This window comes from Coccidioides posadasii, chromosome 1, assembly GCF_018416015.2.
Source record: "Coccidioides posadasii str. Silveira chromosome 1, complete sequence".
NCBI classification, from domain to species: Eukaryota; Fungi; Ascomycota; class Eurotiomycetes; order Onygenales; family Onygenaceae; genus Coccidioides; species Coccidioides posadasii.
In genome coordinates, this window is record NC_089407.1 from 5534387 (window position 1) to 5553965 (window position 19579).

Below are 19579 nucleotides of genomic sequence, written 5' to 3' on the forward strand. Positions count from 1 at the left end.
TAATAATATCTATAGGATACCTCTCTATCTACGGAGTACAAAGTACCGGATTCCAAGTCTGAATGAATCATATGGAAGTACTTTGTACTCTGTATAAGGGGGCCTAGACCAGTAAGCTGGAAATGGTGGAGGCAATGAGCAAATCTTAATCTTAACCGTGATTTTTATACCGTACTTCGGAAGAAAAAGTAATTTTGATGTAGTTTGTTCTGGGATTGTGCTCTCTCCGGAGATACTCAGACAACACCTCTTTCTCTCGGTACCCAAGTTCCCGGCCGCAATCAGGAGCCCCAATTAAACCAGTGAACTAGTTAAGCCTTAAGTTGATCCTCGCTTTTCCCGCTCACTCTCCGCACCATCATTCTTGACCGCCGAAGGGACCTGAGACACAGATACATGTGCGACATCATCGTTATCAATCAAGTAGACAAGCAGTTGATCAAGCAGTATATCCACTATTGTCTCTTGTTCCTGCCCTTTGTCAATTCACATCATTCGCTTATTTCTTAACAACTCTAGCCGAAGTGGGTGCTTTAATCAATCCTCTCAGCCATGAACAATCCAAAGCACATCCCAGACGCATGGGATGATGATTGGGAGGAACAAGTTGATGTATGTTGTTAACCCTTCACAAGTTCATTCCTATCCGTCCCCAGAACCAAATTTTAGTCCCAATCAGCAAAATATAAGAATACTTGCAGTCTGTCGCCGCGGTGATGATAAACAGGAACTAACAACATCACAGAACAAAACTCAAGACTCCCCGGTTCCCACACCCGCTCCCCAGCAAGAATCAGGAAAGAAGATCTCTTCAAGAGCCAAAAAAGCACAACTACGCGCCCAACATGCAGAGTTCAATCGGCAGCTCTGGGCGGAGGCCGAAGCAGAAGCGTACGTCCCTTTTAGCAATCTACGCATCCTCCGTATTGGGAGAAAAAAAAAAAAAAAAAAAAAAAAAAAAATTGGCCTGCCCAACGGGAATGCGACATATCGTGAGGTCGGTGCTAACATATATCTACGTTTTGTTCTTCCAGCGGATCCAACCAAATGTCCCACTACCTCGAATCCCGCTCCAAAGTTCCTCTCAAATCCGAATACAAGCCAACGGTCAAAGTCCTCAGTCGCAATCCTCAATCCTCCCCTGGTCTCAGCGCTGCAACCGCAGGACTACAAAGAGTGACGATCTCGCCTCGTCGCGCCACTGGCAATAATGACAATGCAAACGAGAACGAAGACGAAGACAACTCTGACGAGGAAACCAAACAGCCGAAGGAACTCACCCCGGAAGAACGCCTGGCGATAGCCCAGCGCGAAAGGGAAGAAAAGCAACGCAAGTATGAAGAAGTTCGGGAACGCCTGTTTGGAAGCTCCAATGCTGGGTCCGGCGCGTCATCTCCGGGTAGCACGACGCCGCCACGGCAACAGCAGCAGCCGCAGCATACTAGCGGAGAAAATAAATGGAAGGGAAAGGCTCGATCAAATGGAGCTAATAGAGATAGAGGCGAGAGGAGGGATTCGTCTTCTAGATCCGCGAGAGGCAGACAGCTGTACGATCCGAATTACGTTCCTAAGCCAAATTCGAATCATGGAAAGAGAAGGGAAACCAGACAGCAATTTGGCGGCGGAGAAGATTCAAGGCCGCGGTCTCAGCCCCAATCACAGTCTCCTCAGCCTCAGATGCCCATTCGAAGTCCAAGGGGTCCCGATGGGAGTGGACCTGGTGGATTTGGTTTTGCCGAGCGAGGTAGTGGGGCTGCGCCTCGCTGAAAGGTGTTCACACCGATTATTATCATTATTTCTGAAGGCTATGGATATTGGTAGAAGGAAGGAAAAAGGACTGGCCAGTCGAACTGTCATGACTGAAAATCACGGAACCGTTCCCAACGCCGTTACCACCACCGAACCTATTCCAAGATAAACCAAAAATGAAAACAACACCAGAATTGCGCTAAATTTTACGGCAGAGGTCTTCCGGAATTAATGGCGTTCGCCAGCATCGATGTGTCGGGTCGATTTTCTATATCAAACGTCAGAACGGGGACCACCTCCTTGGTGCAGCGGGAACTTGAAATACGTACCGGCGTATCTCTGATAGCTATCCAAGTATAGTTCATCTGAACTCGTTGTGGCCATGATCTGGTCATTGGCTTCTATGGCATCCACCCACGCAGCCCAGCGACTGCCTTTCTCTGGATCTGGCCACCCACGATATGGCTTTAATACGCGACTCAGCCTAAGCATCCAGGGCGCAAATTGAATGTCGACAAAGGAGATGTCTGGCCCAAGGAAGAACGGTCCCGTTACATGGGACGCGTTGACGAGTTTGCTAATATCGTCCTTTAACTCTTCCGTATACTCGATCTGTTTCTGGAAATCTTGCTCTTGGAGAAGACGATAGAAACAGGGTATGATATGCCGGTTTACCTAACGCGTGGTCGTTAGCTGTATGGCCAAAATGAAATAAAAGACTTTATACACACATGGTCTGCCCACAATCGGCAATGCGCCCGAAGTTGTGGTTTTCCGGGAGGCAAGAGAGGATTCCCGGCATCGAGATCGTCGAGCTATTATTCGAAGATCAGTACACCAAGCAATCCTCTTCAGTCCAATGGAGAACTTACATATTCCAACAAAACGGTACTTTCGTGACAAGCCCAGTTGCCGTGACGTATAGCCGGAACTAACCCCCGCGGATTGACCTCCAACAGCGAATCCGGCTTTCTATAGGGGTCAACTTCGATGTATTGGTACGGTATTCCCTTAACTTCAAGTGCAATCCAAACCCGCTGGACGAAAGGGCTACGGAAAAAAGGGTAATAGTGGTCAATCCCTGTCTGCGAGAACGAGTCGTGTAGAGTCGTTGCGAGACTTGGGGGACTTACCAAAAGCAACTGGCGTAAAGCTTGAGATCGCTCTCTCGTTTATGTTTGTTCACCGTTAGCCAAGCGTAGCCGGACGCCTTTTTGTGGTACGTTTTGAGCTGTTGGCTCTGTTTTTGGTCAGTCATTGCGATTCTGGAGTAGTGTAGAAATCTTAGGAGTAATTTATTTCGCATTGTCTTGTACTCCAGACCAGGAGAAGAGAAATAAGACTAAAGATTGATCGATGAAAGTGTCCAATGATGGGGGTCTTGATGTTTGAGTCGAAGCTGCGGTACTCCTCTCCAGACGGAAACAGTTGGGAAAATGCGATGACGTCAAAGCCCGGATGTACTTCGCCGGCTTCAACAGCGCAAAACAAAACAAGCTGCTGCTTAGCGAAACAACATTAGGGATACTTACGATGGCCTTTTTCTTTTCCTTCTCGTCCTTTATCAGAAACCGCTGCACACTGTTCTTCTTGATCCGATCACTTTCTTCCAGAGTATGTCTATGCGATCCACCGGCCGTGACGGACCTGCCATTGGCCCCGTTCCCATTTACTCGTTGAATTGTGTAATATCTCGCTCCTGTCGCGCCCGGATGGCCCTCGGGTAGCATCGTACTCGGTGCTAACACGCCAAACGGTTGGGAAGCCGTCGGCGCATTGACTCCGGACGTGGCAGGTAATGAGTCAACAGCGCCGGCGAGCGCCGAGATCCCCATGTCCAGATCCGGGGCCATGGTCAAAGCTCCCGGGAAGTACTCTGTGATTTTTATTTTAACGTCGCATAGATTCCTCTCGCGCGCGATACGTTTGCGCTTCTTTTTGTTTGGGTCGGCAGATTTGGGGGTTCCCGGTGGGCGACCTTTCAGTCGACAGTCCCAGTAATGGGATATAAAAGGTTTGCGTTTGTAACGCTGAGTAGAGCGGTGGGAGTAGACGTTGTCGACATGTGGAAAATAGGTCTGAAATCTAGAAAGAGAGTCAGCGGGGAAAGGAGTCCAGGTCGCCGAGGTATGTGAAGAGCCGGAAGAACGAAAACCGAGACATACTCCTCCTCACTCAGGACGATAGTACCCTCAACATTGAACAGTCTTTCTCTCCAACGCTGTAGATCTGGCGGCTCAGGAATGAGTTTCATATTCTTAAAATGACTTGTACCGTCATTGCTTAACCCCGGTGCTGCAGGGCTCGATTGGATAGGACTGGGAAAGTGGCATATTAGGTTTTGAAGAGTCGGCTGTTGCTGTTGTGAAGGTGTTTGCGACGGCAAGTTATGTTGGATCTGCGGCGCGCCCGATGGAGGGCAGGGAGGAAGTGACATCGGGTGGCCGTGGTTACTACGTGGCTGGATGAATTCTGGATGCGCTGGAAGCCCATAATTTGGTGAAGGCGGTGGAATAGGGGATGGTTGACCAAGATGCTGAGGAGCAGCCGCCTGGCGACTCTCTAGCAAAGTATACTGCGGTGCGGTAATCGCTGGGACGGAATTACTGTCAGGAGCCACGCTGGTCTGGCTTTGACGCGGTTGCCTTTGAATTGAGGATTGGCCAATGCTGCTACCATGATTCTGCGCCTCAGGGGTCGAGATTTCTGGGTCGACAACAATGGCAGCGTGCGCCGGCTCGTTCTGAGCTTGTTCAGTGACGATGGCGGCGGTCGCAATTGCGTCAGTGGTAGGTACAGCATCGACCATTATTTGATCCCATGCTTGCCCGTCCTTCAGGCCTTCCTGGCCAGGGCCCTCTTGCACCCTGGGCTCTTCAGAGTCCCCGGGCAACTGCCCTTGATTATGTGTACCACCATTTTTAATCTCGGCCTCTAGGTCGCGATCCAAGCTCAATCCGTGCTCGTTCAGGGGAGTTCTAGGTAAGGCTCCAAGTTCTGGCGATGGTTGTGGTGGTGGCAATTGGGGTGGATTTGTCGGTGTTTCTGACCCTGCGTCGTCCATCATCGCGGAGGAGAGCATCCATAGGGCTCACCTGGTGGAGCTTGGGGTCCCTAAAATCGGCGCGAGATTTGCTCCAGCGACGTCGACCGGCTGTGGATGGCTGTTTGGCGGCTTGTCGAGGCATCGTTGAAGCGGCGAGGCTTTTGCACGCGATCAGAGTAGTCACTCATCACGTGGCGAAGTACATATGTTGATTACTAATCACTAACTGGTTTACTTACATAATCCACCACCGGAAGAAAAACCAAAATCAAAATATCTTCAATTTCCTGACCCATCCACTTCAACGCGCAATTATGCCACCAGTTCGCAAGAAAAATGCTAGAAACTCTATAGAAATAGAGGGAAGACTTGAACTTGCAATAAATGCTATTAAAAAAACAGGGGGTTGCCTCAATTCTTGAAGCTGCACGTCTATATGGGGTGCCTTGTACGACTGCAGGATTGACTTAAGAGCAGGCCTGCAAGGGTGAATTTACGCGCAAATTTAACCAAATTCACTAAGGCTGAAGAAGATCAGCTAGTTCAATGAGTGCTGGACCTGGATAAATGAGCATTACCCCCGCGGCCAGCATTTGTTGAGAATATGGCTAATCATCTTCTTGCGATATGAGATCCTACCTCTCCTCCCCCTGTGTTGGCAAGAACTGGGTGACAATCTGATTAAACACCATATGGAGCTCAAATGCTGCTATTCCAGACGCTATAATTATGAGCGAGCAAAATGTGAGGATAGGAAGGTTATTCAGCAGCTGGATATTCGACTGCAAACCCCTACTCCCTCAGCTAGCCAATCTAGCAAGTCCCAGTCATCCTGGATCCTACAAACACCAAGCAACCCCCGGCAGTTGCATAGGCAGGTGGATAAGATCAAGAATCTTGTGGGGCAGGGACTTGAGAGCTCACCTCAAGGCTTGATGGAAGGATTTGATCAAATTATCAAGGCCTGTGAATATGGGATGGTCAATGCCACTATTATGAAGAAGCAATATCAGGATATATTTGGGGCAAATGAGAAAGAGAAGCAAACACGCAAGAAATCTAGGCACCAGATTCAACATGAAGGAGGTTTAACTAGAGAAGAAGCTCAGGCTCTTATTATTCCACCTGCTGAGGTAGTTGAACTGCCTGCTACTCAACCCTCTGGAGGCCCCAGCTTCTGAGCCTGCATGATGCTCACGGGCTCCACCAAGGTGTACGAACTGCCAAATTGTAGGCCATACAAGAAGAAGCTGCCCTAATCCCAGTGTAATCTAATTTAATTAGTTGTTGTTGAGCATTGATAATTTGGATTAAAATCTATTTAATTACCATACAGTGATTTTGGTGGCCGGCTCGGTGGTGGATTACGTTAACTAGTTATAGAAAACTGCATATTAGTAGTATGCTTTCAACGACGATAACTTGCAGCGGTTGCTCGCTGGACGCGGGTGTCACTTTGGTATCCCTTGAAGCGTGCACCTCTTAATTGCAGCGCTAAGTCCAGACATGGCTTCCCATCCGCTTACATTCGCTTTTTCTGCCTTTTCTTGTCTGCCTGTGTGTTGTCAAACGGGAACCCGCTCATCCTCTTATCTGCCCCTGTTCTCCTGCTGATTCGGCCCTTTGTGCTTGCAAACAGCATACACCAGAGGCCTATTGCTGACAGTCCTCCGGAAACCATCATTCCCACCATATAAGCTACACCCCCTCCCCAGACAACCCATGTATATGCATAGACCGCTGCCGTGGCATGGAGCGCGGAAGTTATCATAAGCGTCGGCACGGCGTAGGGGGCTTTGGGGTCGTTTTCTTCGGGGCTTATGCCATATTCGGACGTTAGCGGGATGGACCCGGTTAGAATCACGGTTAGGACGGAGAGTGTAATCAGAGTTAAGCCAAGTGAGCGCGCAAAGTAGACTTCCAATCCTAAAGAAAAGATCCGGGTAAGCCGGGCAGCCCATTCCTTTTGTAATCAGCAGACAACAAGCCTTACCAGATGGGGGGCGAGGCTCGTCAAGGAGCAAGGCGATGATCAGTTTGGGCGACGCGACGAGGGTTAAGCCCTGCAAACTTAGCCAGGCGCCTGTGCCATACGTATACATGTAGAAGACCTGTAAAGCAAAGGTTAGCAGGTGGAGTAGGACCGATCTTAAGGCAGGGGATAGTTCTCACGTCCATGATGGTCGAGAGGGTAAGATTCGACAACGTAAAGCGGTTCGAGACAGCTGTGTACGTTCGAACCCAAGAAGCAGCTTTGCTTTTGTATCCCGGCGCTGGGATGCGCGAAACTTGCTGGGTGAAGGCGGTGGTGATGTCATTGGGCTCTGCCAACAGCACCGACAGCCATGAAACTGTCCGTTCTCCGCGTGCCCAATGCAAGATATCAGCTTCGTATCAAATAAGAATGCAGCCTAGATCTCGTTGAATTTGTACTTCTGCAGCTACTACAGTCCTTAGTTACAACGAACCAATTGTTTGCTACGTTCGCAGGTGAGACAATTGGATTTCGTCGGTGATGGCCCTCATTTTGAAGCAATCAGCCATGGTTTAAAGGGAAAGTAATTAAGGATGATTCCCAATTTTATTATCAGAACCGGATATTATCAAGAAGTGCAGACACCACAAACAACGCCAAGTTACATGCAGGCGGCCGTAGAATCAGATATTAAACAGTTAATACTTTCTCTTCGTGAAATATTTTCAATTTTCTTGACAGTCTATATGTTGCCGGACCGTATATATCTTGTAAAACTGCCGTCTTCATTTCCTGCTTCAGAAGACTCGGCAAGTGCCTTCTTGTACCTCTGTGATAAGTTGGCGTCATCTCGCCGGTCGGAGGGGCCGGCAGTCTCTTCGTCTTCATCTGTGTCGCTTTCTTCTTCAATATCTGATACCGTTTCGGGCTCATCTGCCTTCTTTGATCCGGAGACATTCATGTCCTGAAGTAGCTTTCCCAGCTCGACTTCTCTTCGTGATTCCTTCTCCTTTTCCCTTTCAGCCCTTTTTTTGTCCAATTCAGGCTTATAATCCCGATCGAACTCCTTTCTCTTTTCTTCAACGGCCTGAAAGAACTCATCAATACCCTGGCCTGTCATCGAACTCACTCCAACCACGCTGAGATGTCGATAAAACTCCTCGAGCATCAAGCTCATGCTGTTCAAAAAGGAGCCCATGTACCCACTTCCACCACCCATGCCCCCAACTCCGCCCTCCGCACCGCCAAAAGCGCCCCCCTCCTCTTCCTGCCGAAGCGCAGCCTGAAAAGCTTCAAAATCAGACATCCATTCTTTCGCGAATTCCGCATCTTTAACATCAGTCTTATTAAAAACTAGGATCATAGGTAGTTTCGTCTTATATAGGATGCTGCAAGCGTAAAGCATATTGCTCATGAACGTGCTGGTCGAGCTCGTCCGCGGCGTGTCAATAACATAAGCGATAACCGTCGGGAACGAGGATGCCAACGATTCCAGTAAAATGCTGCCCGATGCACTCCATACGAATACTTCTATCTGGCCCGGCGTGTCAACGAGAATGTGCCTGAATTGCTTTGCGGTGGGGCTCTGCGCGGGGTCGGCGAGAGTCCGCTTCTCCAAAATAGAAAGGATCTGATCAACTTTGGTTGCGAAAAGATTCAGCGACGTGAGAATTCCCCCGTTGGGTCCCAGGTTATACTGCTTCATGACTTCTTTGTAGTTAATTGAGTCTCGGATGTCAATATTGCTCTCGAATGGAACTGAGTGTACGGCGGGGTCGAGGTTGACGACGTAGGGAGGTTGATGCTTAGAGTAAAGATGAGAGTTGATGCGCTGCATAAAAGTTGTTTTCCCGGAACCTAATGAGAGGAATTGTTCATCAGCCCATGTTCCAAAAGAAAAACATTTACGTTGAGAAAGCTCTTTGTGCGGATGTATATGTATACCTGCCATGCCGACGCAGACGACGGCAACCGGTGGCTTCGCCATACTTGCAAATGTCGTTTGTAGCAGTGAAAAAAATAGATTATATGTGCGGGAAAGCTCAAGAGCAAGCCAAAAGGTAAAAAAGAAAATTATAATGTGTGTAGCCAAAGGAGGGGTCGCGTTTGAGTGAAGTTTTATGCGGACTCGAATTAATTCTGGTGCTTTTCGCGCTGAGGCAAAATTGATGATCCAGCGCCAGACGTCATCAACCAACCTTGCTGCTTGACCACAACACGAACGTTGCAGGTCTGCAAAAAAACAATTTGGAGCCTCTGAAGCCTGAACAAACATAACAGGGGCCAATTAGGACTTGTCATGCCAAAAATACCACGAATGTATCATACACATCCAGCATGACCTTGGAAGACTTCGAACGAGAGCTAGCGGAGAGTCAGCAAGAGAGGGAGAAGAGAGAAAGGCGACGGGAGAAACACGGAGAACGAAACCGTGACCGAGATCGAGATCGAGATCGCGATCGGGAGCGACGCTCATACCGAGAAAAAAACGAGCACAAGGACAGAGAAAGGGAAAGAGACAGAGACAAAAATGGGGATCGATCTCGGCACCATAGCGACAGGCCCCATCACCATCATTCATCGAGGCATCGTAGCAATCACTCCGATAGCGAACACGCGCACAAACATAAGCGGTCGAGACACCATTCCTCCAGCAATGCAGATGATGGAGAACGGAGTCGCAAGCGCAGGCTTCGACACGATTCTCGGGATGAAAGAGACGAGGAGAGATCAAAGGAACATCGTGATCCCGGGTTAGTGCTTCAAGAGGAGCCGTCCAAGTTACAGCGCGATGCATGGATGGAAGCTCCATCTGCTCTTGAGGTGGACTACGTTCAGCGGAGACAACAAAAACCTCCATCACCAAGGGCGAAAATGCTGCAGGCAGACTTCGAATATAAGCTACATGAAAAAGAGTTGAATCGGCATCTACATGACCTGCAAGAAGATGACCCCGAGCGTGCTGCGGTGGAACAGCCAGCGGAGCATGAAGTTGATTATACATTTGGTGATTCTGGATCACACTGGCGGATGACAAAGCTCAAAGCAGTTTATAGACAAGCGGAAGAGGAAGGCCGGAAGCTGGAAGAAGTCGCGATTGAGCGATATGGCGATCTGCGCTCCTTCGACGATGCACGGGAGGAAGAAATTGAGCTTGGTCGGAGAGATCGACTTGGAAATGGCTACGTCGGGAAGATAAAGCCCAATGGAGATCTATACCAGGAGCGAAAACTTGAAATGGGTGTGAGTAGGGACGAAGGCGCAACCATGCAGGGCGAAGAAATTGAAACTACTCTCCACGAGGAGCGAATGGAGACGAACCCTCCCTCTCAGTCGACCAAACCATTAGATTCTACGGCTCTGAATCGTCTCAAGGCCCAGATGATGAAAGCCAAACTACGGGGCTCGTCTAATGCTGCAGACTTGGAGGCACAATATAATGCTGCGGTGGCAGCCGCTGCAAATCGGAAGGAATCCGACGTTGTGGTGTTGGGAGTTATGGAGAACAGAATGCTGGCTGGTCACAGGGCCGAAGTGAAAGCCGTAGAGAGTAAGAGAGGGCGTGAAAGGGGGCTTGTGCAAGAGAACGAGGATATGAGCATTGAAGACATGGTTCGCGAAGAGCGTAGAACCAGAGGTCAAGCAGGCGGAGAAGGAATGCGATTCGCTGAACGAATTGCTAAAGATGCAAAGTTTGATGTGAGTATTCTGCAAATCAACCCTTTAAAAAGAAAGGTATGATATTGACGCGTTATTCGCTTAGAATGATCTCGAATACATGGATGAGAATGCCGCGAAGCTGGCAAAGCGTGTCCAAAAATCTGAGTTAAATATTAAGAATACTGCCATCAACGAATTTCAGAAGATGAATCGCATTCTAGATAACTGCCCATTATGCTATCGCGAGGACACAGAGACCCCGCCGATAGCGCCAGTGGTATCACTGGCGACAAGGGTATATCTGACGCTCCCGACTGAGCCTGAGTTGAGCGAAGGAGCGGCTTGTATTGTTCCCATCCAGCACCGGACCAATCTCCTCGAATGCGACGACGATGAGTGGGAAGAAATTCGAAATTTCATGAAATGTTTAACGAGAATGTACCACGATCAAGGGCGAGAGGTTATCTTTTATGAAAATGCGGCTCGGCCCCAGCAAAGGCGGCACGCCACTATGGAGGTGGTTCCACTTCCCTATAGTCTTGGAGAGACGGCATCCGCTTTTTTCAAAGAGGCTATTCTCTCGGCCGACGAGGAATGGACACAGCACAAGAAAGTGATTGATACACTCGCCAAGTCTCGACAAGGCCTTGGGAAACTGGCGTTTCGCCGTACGTTGGCGAAGGAAATGCCCTATTTCCATGTTTGGTTCGAGCTTGACGGCGGATTGGGCCATATCGTCGAAGACGGTAATCGTTGGCCACGTGGAGACTTGTTTGCGCGGGAGATCATTGGGGGAATGCTTGATCTAGAGCCGGATGTCATTAAGCGGCAAGGTAGATGGCAGAAGGGTGGTGATCGCAGAGTGGAGGGGTTTAAGAAACGATGGAAGAAGTTCGACTGGACGAGAGTTTTGGCTGCGGAATGATAGGGACCCCAAGGAAATTTTGAACCTCGTTGGATTTTTCGAGACCGCTGTGCGTCCGGGGCTACTTGAGATTTCTTTTCGCATGGACGAATTATGGATTTGCATGATGTCGAATCTATTCGTAATATCACCTTGCATCAAATCTTTGCTTTAGCCGGTCGGGTCATGGAGGGATCTGTTAGATTCGGAGCGAGCGTCGGTTTGCGTTCGTTGCATCTTCACATTAAGACACTGTTCTATTTTTGAGACATGAAAAAGCAAAGCAACCATACCAGAGTTAAAACCGGTTGCAGTGAGTGCGTTTCGAGATTTGCTGGATATGAGAATACTTCCCGTGTGTTGTATATAATATAATAGTCAAGACATTTTCGACATCAGAACACGGCTTTTGCAGGATAACCTTGTTGTACGACCGGTTTATTCGATGACCATCATTCCGGGACTGGTTTTCCAGTTGGCATTTCATTCAGGGCCAGCGATATGCCGGCTTGTTGGTCGCTTTCAACCAGACTGGGTCATTGCGCAGGATATATGTACATATGTCGTCGCTACTCCGTACATAGAAAGCAAATCAACCAACCATCCTTCGCAGCGCCCGCAAGGCTCGTTTGACGGCTTAAAGCGCTCTCGGACGAAATGCCCATTATTAGCACAGAGCTTGACTGATTATCCCGAGATCCAGAGTCCCAAGGATCTTAGACCGAGTTAGAGTTCAGCCAAATTGGATATCCGCCCCATCGCGTGCGGGATGGTTGGGACCGCGAGGCGAGCGGAAAAGTGACGACTGGCGAAGGTATCCCTCAAAGCCCGATGGAGCCCTGGATTTTGGGGCAGATTCCTCAGTCCGTCGAGTCACCCCCTGAACTTTCAGTGTGGTGGGATTCAGAACCGATCCCGTTCCGAGAGCTGGCTCCGAACCGACTAACAGCGCAATCTATCCACTTTAAAAGTCGAAGTCTCGCGGTCCCTTCGTTGTTGCTGGGACACATCGACGTCAAATGATTACTGAGTGATTTGAAATCGATATAATATAATTGACTCGTTGACTATCTCAAAACAAGAGTAAACCAACTAACTAACGGAGCAACCATCCGGAGCCTTTCCCGCCATTGCTCAGCCTCGCGAGAGAAAAAGCCGCGCATCCGACGCGGAGGTGAGAGCATTAACCGACACAAACCAAGCTGATTGACGACGATGGGATCGGACATGAGGCCCAAGGTCCTCTTGCTGGGGAAAATCGACCAGTAGGTTGAACTAGTTGCCCTCATGCCTCCGAAATGCAGCCGTGATCTAGATCACGAAGTCTCAGATGCCTGCTTGCTCGGCAACATGCTTCTACCCATGTCGATTTAAGTCTCGACTAACTTTAAGATCATCGCAGCGCGCACACCGAGTGGAACGCGCTTTCGGACCTCGCAGATCTGATTGAACCGCGATCCACGAACCGGGAAGACTTTATTGAAGAATGTCGCAGTGGCGGCCTCGATGGCGTCCTCGTTGCGTATCGAACCTTCGGGTCCGTGAGCATCACCGGTCTGATAGATGAGGAATTAGTGAACGCCTTGCCCAAATCCATGAGATTTCTCGCCCACTGTGGTATGTGATAATTGATATTTCCCTCTGAGATTTTTCTTTTCCCTCCTCCAAAGTGATATCTTTCTCTCTCGACTATCTTTGGCCCCGAGTCACTTGGCTCCCTTCATTTATCGTACTTTACCATCATATCTGTTCACGTTATTCAGTGAATTCATACAGGTGCCGGATATGATCAGATCGATGTGCATGCATGCAGTGCTCGTTCTCCACCACTGCTTGTCTCCAATGTCCCAACAGCCGTGGATGATTCCACGGCCGACGTAAATATGTTTCTGATAATCGGCACTTTACGAAATTTTAACACGGGAATGCAAGCCCTACGAGAGGGTAAATGGAAAGGAAAACCTCTGCCTGCCTTGGGACACGATCCACAAGGGAAGACGCTCGGCATCCTAGGCATGGGAGGCATCGGAAGGAATTTAAAGAAGAAGGCTGAGGCATTTGGGATGAAAATTATCTACCACAATCGTAGAAAATTGAGCGAGGAGCTTTCCGACGGGGCGGAATACGTCTCTTTCGATGAATTGCTGGCACAAAGCGATGTTCTGAGCTTAAACTTACCTTTGAATGTAGGTGTCGGGGCGACCCTGTTTGGAGACACTGCACGGCAATCGTGCAGTCGTGTTGCTCTCTTGTCAACGATTCGTGTTGAGCTCATGGCTAATTTTACGTATATAGAAAAACACCCAGCATATTATCGGTGCTCCCGAGTTCGCCAAAATGAAAGACGGCATCATCGTGGTCAACACTGCTCGCGGCGCCGTCATGGATGAGGAAGCACTTGTCCAAGCGCTAGACTCCGGCAAAGTTCTCTCAGCCGGTCTCGATGTTTTTGAAGATGAGCCTAATGTGCATCCTGGACTGCTACGAAATCCTAACGTCATGTTGGTGCCGCATATGGGTACCTGGTCTGTCGAGGTGAGTCAAATGCCACCCTCTTCCAACTGGCGCTTTCTAAGCACCTGCTCTGACCCTTATCACCCCTCAGACACAAACCGCGATGGAGGAATGGGCAATGGATAACATCCGGCGAGTGCTTGAGACAGGAAAGCTGAAGTCACCTGTTCCAGAACAGGCTGATATGTAGCTCTGGACTTTCATATTAATGGGAAAAATCGCCTTTTTCCTTTCTTTTTTTTTTCCTTTTTTTTTTTTTTAAAGGTTGGGTGGCTCTCACCCCGACATGCATTCGAAGGGTTATAAATCTGAATAGAGGCTGGACTGTAGAGAAAGAACAGATCATAAGGGGGAGTTAAGAGAGCACTTCCATATATTTATGGGCTAATATATTTATCCTTGAATTATTTTTATACATGGAATGATTTGTCTAATAACAGAAAAAGAATTTTTATTGATAGTCTCTAGTATAATTACGCTGTGGCTTTGGTATAGGGTGATTGAGAGAGCCGGTTTTTTGCTCCAAATAAGCGATTATTAGGAGTCAGCTACATCCATAAAGACGCCTAAGACATTTGGGTTGAGCGCACCCAATCTAAGGGAAACTTGAAAGGTATTCAAATTCATATTCTTGGGAGAGAACTGAGGTGTTACTAACCTCAAGCTAACATATGGTATGGTCTAGAAGGGAGTCTTAAAAACGTGGAAGAAGAGCTTTCACGGCATGGAAATCGTAAGGAAGCCAAACCATCCTCGCGCAAAACGCCAATTATCTGCTTTCCCATGCATGTGTACCCTTCCCTACTTTTTTATGGCTGATTTCAAAGCCCGGGAAAGACGCCGAGTCATCCCTAAAAATTAACCAGAACGCCACCTCGTGAAACGAGTCACCGAATGATACATGGTGTTAAGCCCAGATTCCCATCCAACGCCGTATGAATCGCTGGGCTCGGAAATTACATATTTTCGGGCTTCTCCCACCATCTGAGAAGCTGCGCGCAGAGCCGTCTAATTACTTGGTTGGTTGCCTTTCCATCCCTTTCTTCTTCGATAAATTTAGTAGCTACATATAGCTTCGCCGATACGTCCTTCTCATCAGTCGAGGGAGGCAGATTTTTGACCTTTCGTGGCTGAAACCGGGATATATGACGAATAACCGCAATCGAGTAGACAACATCGCGATTCTCTATCATATCCAGATGCGCGCGGGCGTCCATCAGCGCAAGGTCGCGTAGTACATTGCATTCTGGCATATCGTCAGTGATGACGAGATATTGACCGATGGCATCCCAAAATTTCATTTCACTGCGTTTGAGCTGTTGCGCAAGCCCGGTGGGGACCCAAGTCGAATCGTCCCCAGCATATTCCGGTGCAGAGGTGGGGTTGGTCCTTAGCGTGACTCCGGTGACCAACGCTTCTAAGACCTTCAAACGATTAACGGCCAGGGTGAGTTCAGGGTCTTCCGGGACGATTTTGCCATCCGAATTCGTGTTTTGAGCTTGAGCTTCACGGCAAAGAGCCATTGTGTCCCAGATGATTCGAGATTCCCGGCTTTCCATGGCTGGAACACATTCGGGATTTGTAGTCCATTTCTTTTCCATAAAGCTATCCAGGAATGTGGAAACCTGGGCCAGGAGACTTTTATTGGCAAGCAGGAAGTGACGGGCGTTGGCTTCGAACCAGTGCGTTTCTAGAAAGACATCGACACATACTGCGTAGGCCATGAAGAAATTCGCACATTCTTCTATGCGAGTTGGCGGTAGCTCCAGCTTCTCTGGAAGAGGGCCCGGCTGGCCGCTCATCGTCAACAGGTCATCGATCTTTATCTGATGCACTACCAGGGGTATTAGCTAGATCCAAGAGCTGAGAAACGTGGGTTTGACCTACATTCGAGACTGCGGCACTCCGGAATAGCGTTCGCCATGAGTAAGTGTTCGTAGCTTTCTTGGGTGGCCGGGACACTAGGGGATCGTACGGCCGCGGCTGCGGCGGCGGCGGAGTTGACGTTAGAGCTTTGGTTAAACTGCTCTGTCGCTGGAGACGTGACTTGTGGAGATGGGGTAGGGACGGACGGAGAGTGGGACGGAGGCCCGGATACCGGGTGAGAGGCGACAGGAGGTGCTGGTGCGGATTGCGGTACCTGCGGCGGCGCTGAGACTTGGAAGGAAGTCTGGGAGGGCGCTGGTTGGATAGCTGAAGGCCCTGGCTGCGATCTAAAGACGGGATCGTATCCAAGGCATTCGCGTTTGCTTTTCTCGCAGTTCCGGCAGATGGGGTGTCTTTCGTCACACTAGATAGCAGTAGCGACGTAAGCTTCCATCGAGTCAATTGTCGGGAAATTCTACCCGGACAGAAAAGAAAGAATCAAATAGCTTTCTCAGGCAGGACGACAGCCAGGGACAAAGTGTGTAGCTTAGTGAAAGCTTGCGGGAGTTAAGGTCTGGTTGGTGGAGGGGCATCTGGCGCCCCGAGTCACCCGCTTTTTAAGCGAGCTTCATTGCGGGGAGGAAGAACATTATTTTTTTATATATTCTGGCAGAACCCGCGAAACGAACAACGATAACGCCAAATCAATCGTCGCACCATGTGGCTACAAATGCAAAACTGACGGGGATTACTTACCTTAATTCTGCGCTTTCTGCAGGTCAGGCATCCAGTCTTCGTTCGTCGCTTGACGTCCTTTTTCCCCATGCGGTTTCCAGCGGGCATCCCGCCGCCATCGCTGATCATCTCGAATCCTTCGGGACTTTGCGAATTCGCAGGCAGCTCTGAATAGTATCCGGCTATTGGTTGCGACGATATCGCCATGGGGATCGTTCCCATGTGCATCTGCGGGTTCGGCGGCGCCGGCGTAGGTGGAACATGACTGTTGATCGGGTTGGCAGGCAGTAGGCTCGACTGGGTTGATGGAGGCAAGTTATTCGGAGTGGATATTGGCGGAAGCGGTAGTTGTTGCTGTTGATTCGGTGGCTGTGGAGGATTCACCTGTTGCGGAGCGCCCGCCGGAGCTTGAGATGGGATAGGAGGAGGTGGATAAGTATGTGACGGAGGCTGGGACGATGGCGGAGCTGGAGCAGGGATAGAAACTGGAGTTGAGTTCGGCTGGTATGGAGGAATAGGCTGCTGAGTCGGTGTTGATGCGACGGGTGCGTTCGCCATTTCCACATCTCGTGAAGCCTTTGCCGGGTTTGGCGGCGCTGGGACCGCCGGATGGGCCTGCATTGTTTCCGCCATGGCGATATAACGAATTGAATAAACCCAAAATGTTTTCCAAAGCTACCACATTAACCGCCCCGTTGCGGCTCTACCACGGAGATTCAGCCGTTACACCGCAGCATCAGCGGTTGACCTTCGACCAGGATGCGGAACGGGGCAAAACCCCAGTAAGAAATACCGACGCCAGTGATACCGTCGTAGATGAGATATATAACTTCAAAACTACAAGAGTTAGCCAGGATCTCCAACATTAAAGCCCAATGCGCAGAGTAAATCAAGCAGAAGATGGAATGCGACACCGGCACCAATTAGCCAGCGATCCGTAGCTGCTTTCAAAAGACCTGCACAGCTCCGAAACAACCACAATAGTAATCGCACTAGCTAGCACATTTTTAATCTAATGGGATTTTGGGCGTCCTCTTGGGGGTCCCACAGTGTAGACGGAGCTGTTGTCAGAATGTCAAGTTGCAGCAAGGCACCTGAGCTTCCTACTTTATTCCCAGTATTCCATCACCACGGTGAGGACGCTGCAGCGATCAGAAAACAAACAAAAAGCACTCACAAGATCAGTCCGAAACACCTGTAGTTTAGTATGGTGCTGATAGGATATCGCGTCGATTTCACCCTTCTCCAGCCTTTCTAATAAAAGAGTTTGCCTATTCCTGTGTTTTCCCGTACGTGCAACAAAGGCGCTACGATAATGGGACCAAAAGAGATTGAAATATCAATGTATACTTATATATTTCTTTTTTGAAAAAAAAAAAAAAATTAGAAAAATCTTTACAGCTGCAGAAGTTTTGCAAGGGATTTGGTTGAGCTGTCAGGGAAACGGTGAGTGGCAATTGATGCCAAGCTTAGTGCTTCAAAGTGAAGGACAGTTTTTGGAGTCGTGAATTCCCGAGATACCTTAACAGCAAACAGCTCAGGAGGAGATTGAGGAAAGCCATGGATAACTTCAAGATTTTGATTTATAATAGGATACAGTGAATGCCTATCAAAAGGAATGAGGTACTCCATATTTAGCTAGCAATGACTCGGGTCATGACCTAATCTTGAGCTGTTCGGCCAGCACAACAGTTCGATCTTTTTGAATCCAGGAACATTCGCTGGGCAGTTCTTGGATTACATTGGGGGTTAGACTTTGAGGGTTTTCGGGATTAGGATCCTCCTTCAGTCCCATCGAGGAATATGTGCACAGACTTCCTGTTACTGGTGTCAAACCAGACACATATATATCCTTTCGGGTATTCTGATCAGACGAGAGAGCCGATCGGACCCAAACGACTAAAAGAGGGCACTGTTTGTTGAAATGTTGGGGGATAGGAGCGAAGCTCCGTACATCACCATGGTTTTCAACGCCCAAAAAAGAATAGCCGTCTGTGCTCCGGTCTAGCGACAGCCTTTTAATACCGTCATTGAGCCAATGTTCGGGTTCCGGATACAGAAATCTATCGTCGTAATAAGCTTGTAGGTGTGTTTTGTCAAGAGCGGTATTTATCTCTTGCTCTGCTTGGGCTTTCGCTTCTTGAAAATGACCGGAGATGTGGGGTCTCCCGCGGTGCCAGCTTCGGCTATGGTAGATGCATCTGGGCCATCTTCATTCGGTGCTTCCCGCTTGATATTGTTCTCTTCCTTCTTTTCCACGGCTACGCCACCGTGATGGGGTTCAGTCGCTGGAAAATCTGCGGGTTCCTCCTTTTTCACGCTTTCATCTTCCGACTTAGATCCCAGCTTAGGCTTTTTCCCCTTCAGGTTTGTTGTCTTGCTCAAAAGGGCCTCAAGTTCTTCATCATCTTCTCCTAGACCCGGATGGCTTTTAAAGGTCGAGCCCCAGACCTTCTTTGGGCGTTGTTGATCAGGTACCACACCGCTAGCTTCGTCTTCTTCCCCCTCCTCATATTCCTCCTGGCCATCCAATTTTCTTTTCCTGACGCCTTTAACCATGGCAGCGGTGTCGCGCACGGTAGAATCCGTAATGAGAGTTTCCGAAACAGTCTTCCACTCACCAGCCAACGCCATCTCTGGCCTAAACTCCTCAGGTATTGCAACTCCCATTTCAGCCAGCTGTTCCATCTGCCTCTTCCTTTGTTCTTTGTTAACACTCAGAGATGCGGAAGTCCCACTATCCAAATGCCCCGTGCTGCGCTTCCGCGGCGGCTGTTGGCCGGATGCTTTTGTTGTGGGCGCAACCAACCCCTTCAGTCTCTCGATTTCATTTTTCGCCTTCTGGGATTCTTTCTGGTCCTTATCCTGCGAGCGGTGAACGTCGCGGAGAAACCGTTTTAGACTCCCCTGGTGTTTGCCTGTCGCTTCATGCTGCGTCCGCTCGAAAGGAGTGTCACGGACATAGGTTTTGCAATGTTTGCACCAGTACTTTGGCTAATTTGGACCATGAAACATCAGTGCTGAATCGCGCATCTGGGTAGGTATTGACTTACCGTTGACTTCCAATATTCAGACATTGCGCAAGCGTACTGAGAGTTGCATAAAACTCCTCGTCAGGTTTGTAAGACGT

General features: G+C 49.1%; 8 protein-coding genes across 8 annotated transcripts; 3 read left to right on the forward strand and 5 right to left on the reverse strand.

Annotated features, from left to right (window-relative positions):
- Positions 1-274: 274 nt before the first annotated feature.
- Positions 275-1767, forward strand: D8B26_001601 (uncharacterized protein; the record flags this gene model as incomplete). The annotated part of the gene is made up of 3 exons (XM_003065589.2): positions 275-612; positions 746-891; positions 1035-1767. Exons 1-3 carry the CDS (start codon positions 553-555, stop codon positions 1765-1767), a joined length of 939 nt encoding a protein of 312 aa, XP_003065635.1. The 5' UTR covers positions 275-552.
- Positions 1768-1955: 188 nt separating this feature from the next.
- D8B26_001602 (uncharacterized protein) lies at positions 1956-4859 on the reverse strand (the record flags this gene model as incomplete). Its single annotated transcript, XM_066123586.1, has 7 exons — positions 3915-4859; positions 3282-3834; positions 2883-2989; positions 2622-2799; positions 2481-2564; positions 2079-2424; positions 1956-2017 (listed from the first exon to the last, which is right to left on the reverse strand). The coding sequence occupies exons 1-7, from the start codon at positions 4829-4831 to the stop codon at positions 1956-1958; spliced, it is 2247 nt and encodes a 748-aa protein (XP_065979661.1). The 5' UTR covers positions 4832-4859.
- A 1251-nt stretch (positions 4860-6110) lies between these two features.
- Positions 6111-7147, reverse strand: D8B26_001603 (uncharacterized protein). The gene is made up of 3 exons (XM_003065591.2): positions 6968-7147; positions 6789-6906; positions 6111-6721 (listed from the first exon to the last, which is right to left on the reverse strand). Exons 1-3 carry the CDS (start codon positions 6971-6973, stop codon positions 6318-6320), a joined length of 528 nt encoding a protein of 175 aa, XP_003065637.2. The 5' UTR covers positions 6974-7147; the 3' UTR covers positions 6111-6317.
- A 330-nt stretch (positions 7148-7477) lies between these two features.
- On the reverse strand, positions 7478-8842 carry D8B26_001604 (uncharacterized protein). The gene is made up of 2 exons (XM_003065592.2): positions 8715-8842; positions 7478-8627 (listed from the first exon to the last, which is right to left on the reverse strand). The coding sequence occupies exons 1-2, from the start codon at positions 8755-8757 to the stop codon at positions 7513-7515; spliced, it is 1158 nt and encodes a 385-aa protein (XP_003065638.2). The 5' UTR covers positions 8758-8842; the 3' UTR covers positions 7478-7512.
- Positions 8843-9001: 159 nt separating this feature from the next.
- Positions 9002-11709, forward strand: D8B26_001605 (uncharacterized protein). Its single transcript, XM_003065593.2, has 2 exons — positions 9002-10469; positions 10534-11709. The coding sequence occupies exons 1-2, from the start codon at positions 9108-9110 to the stop codon at positions 11353-11355; spliced, it is 2184 nt and encodes a 727-aa protein (XP_003065639.1). The 5' UTR covers positions 9002-9107; the 3' UTR covers positions 11356-11709.
- Positions 11710-12419: 710 nt separating this feature from the next.
- On the forward strand, positions 12420-14267 carry D8B26_001606 (uncharacterized protein). Its single transcript, XM_003065594.2, has 5 exons — positions 12420-12599; positions 12737-12951; positions 13111-13520; positions 13630-13869; positions 13940-14267. Exons 1-5 carry the CDS (start codon positions 12550-12552, stop codon positions 14036-14038), a joined length of 1014 nt encoding a protein of 337 aa, XP_003065640.1. The 5' UTR covers positions 12420-12549; the 3' UTR covers positions 14039-14267.
- A 212-nt stretch (positions 14268-14479) lies between these two features.
- D8B26_001607 (uncharacterized protein) lies at positions 14480-17128 on the reverse strand. Its single transcript, XM_066123587.1, has 3 exons — positions 16471-17128; positions 15736-16138; positions 14480-15682 (listed from the first exon to the last, which is right to left on the reverse strand). The coding sequence occupies exons 1-3, from the start codon at positions 17080-17082 to the stop codon at positions 14805-14807; spliced, it is 1893 nt and encodes a 630-aa protein (XP_065979662.1). The 5' UTR covers positions 17083-17128; the 3' UTR covers positions 14480-14804.
- A 948-nt stretch (positions 17129-18076) lies between these two features.
- Positions 18077-19564, reverse strand: D8B26_001608 (uncharacterized protein). Its single transcript, XM_003065596.2, has 2 exons — positions 19503-19564; positions 18077-19443 (listed from the first exon to the last, which is right to left on the reverse strand). Exons 1-2 carry the CDS (start codon positions 19524-19526, stop codon positions 18559-18561), a joined length of 909 nt encoding a protein of 302 aa, XP_003065642.2. The 5' UTR covers positions 19527-19564; the 3' UTR covers positions 18077-18558.
- Between the last annotated feature and the right edge of the window lie 15 nt (positions 19565-19579).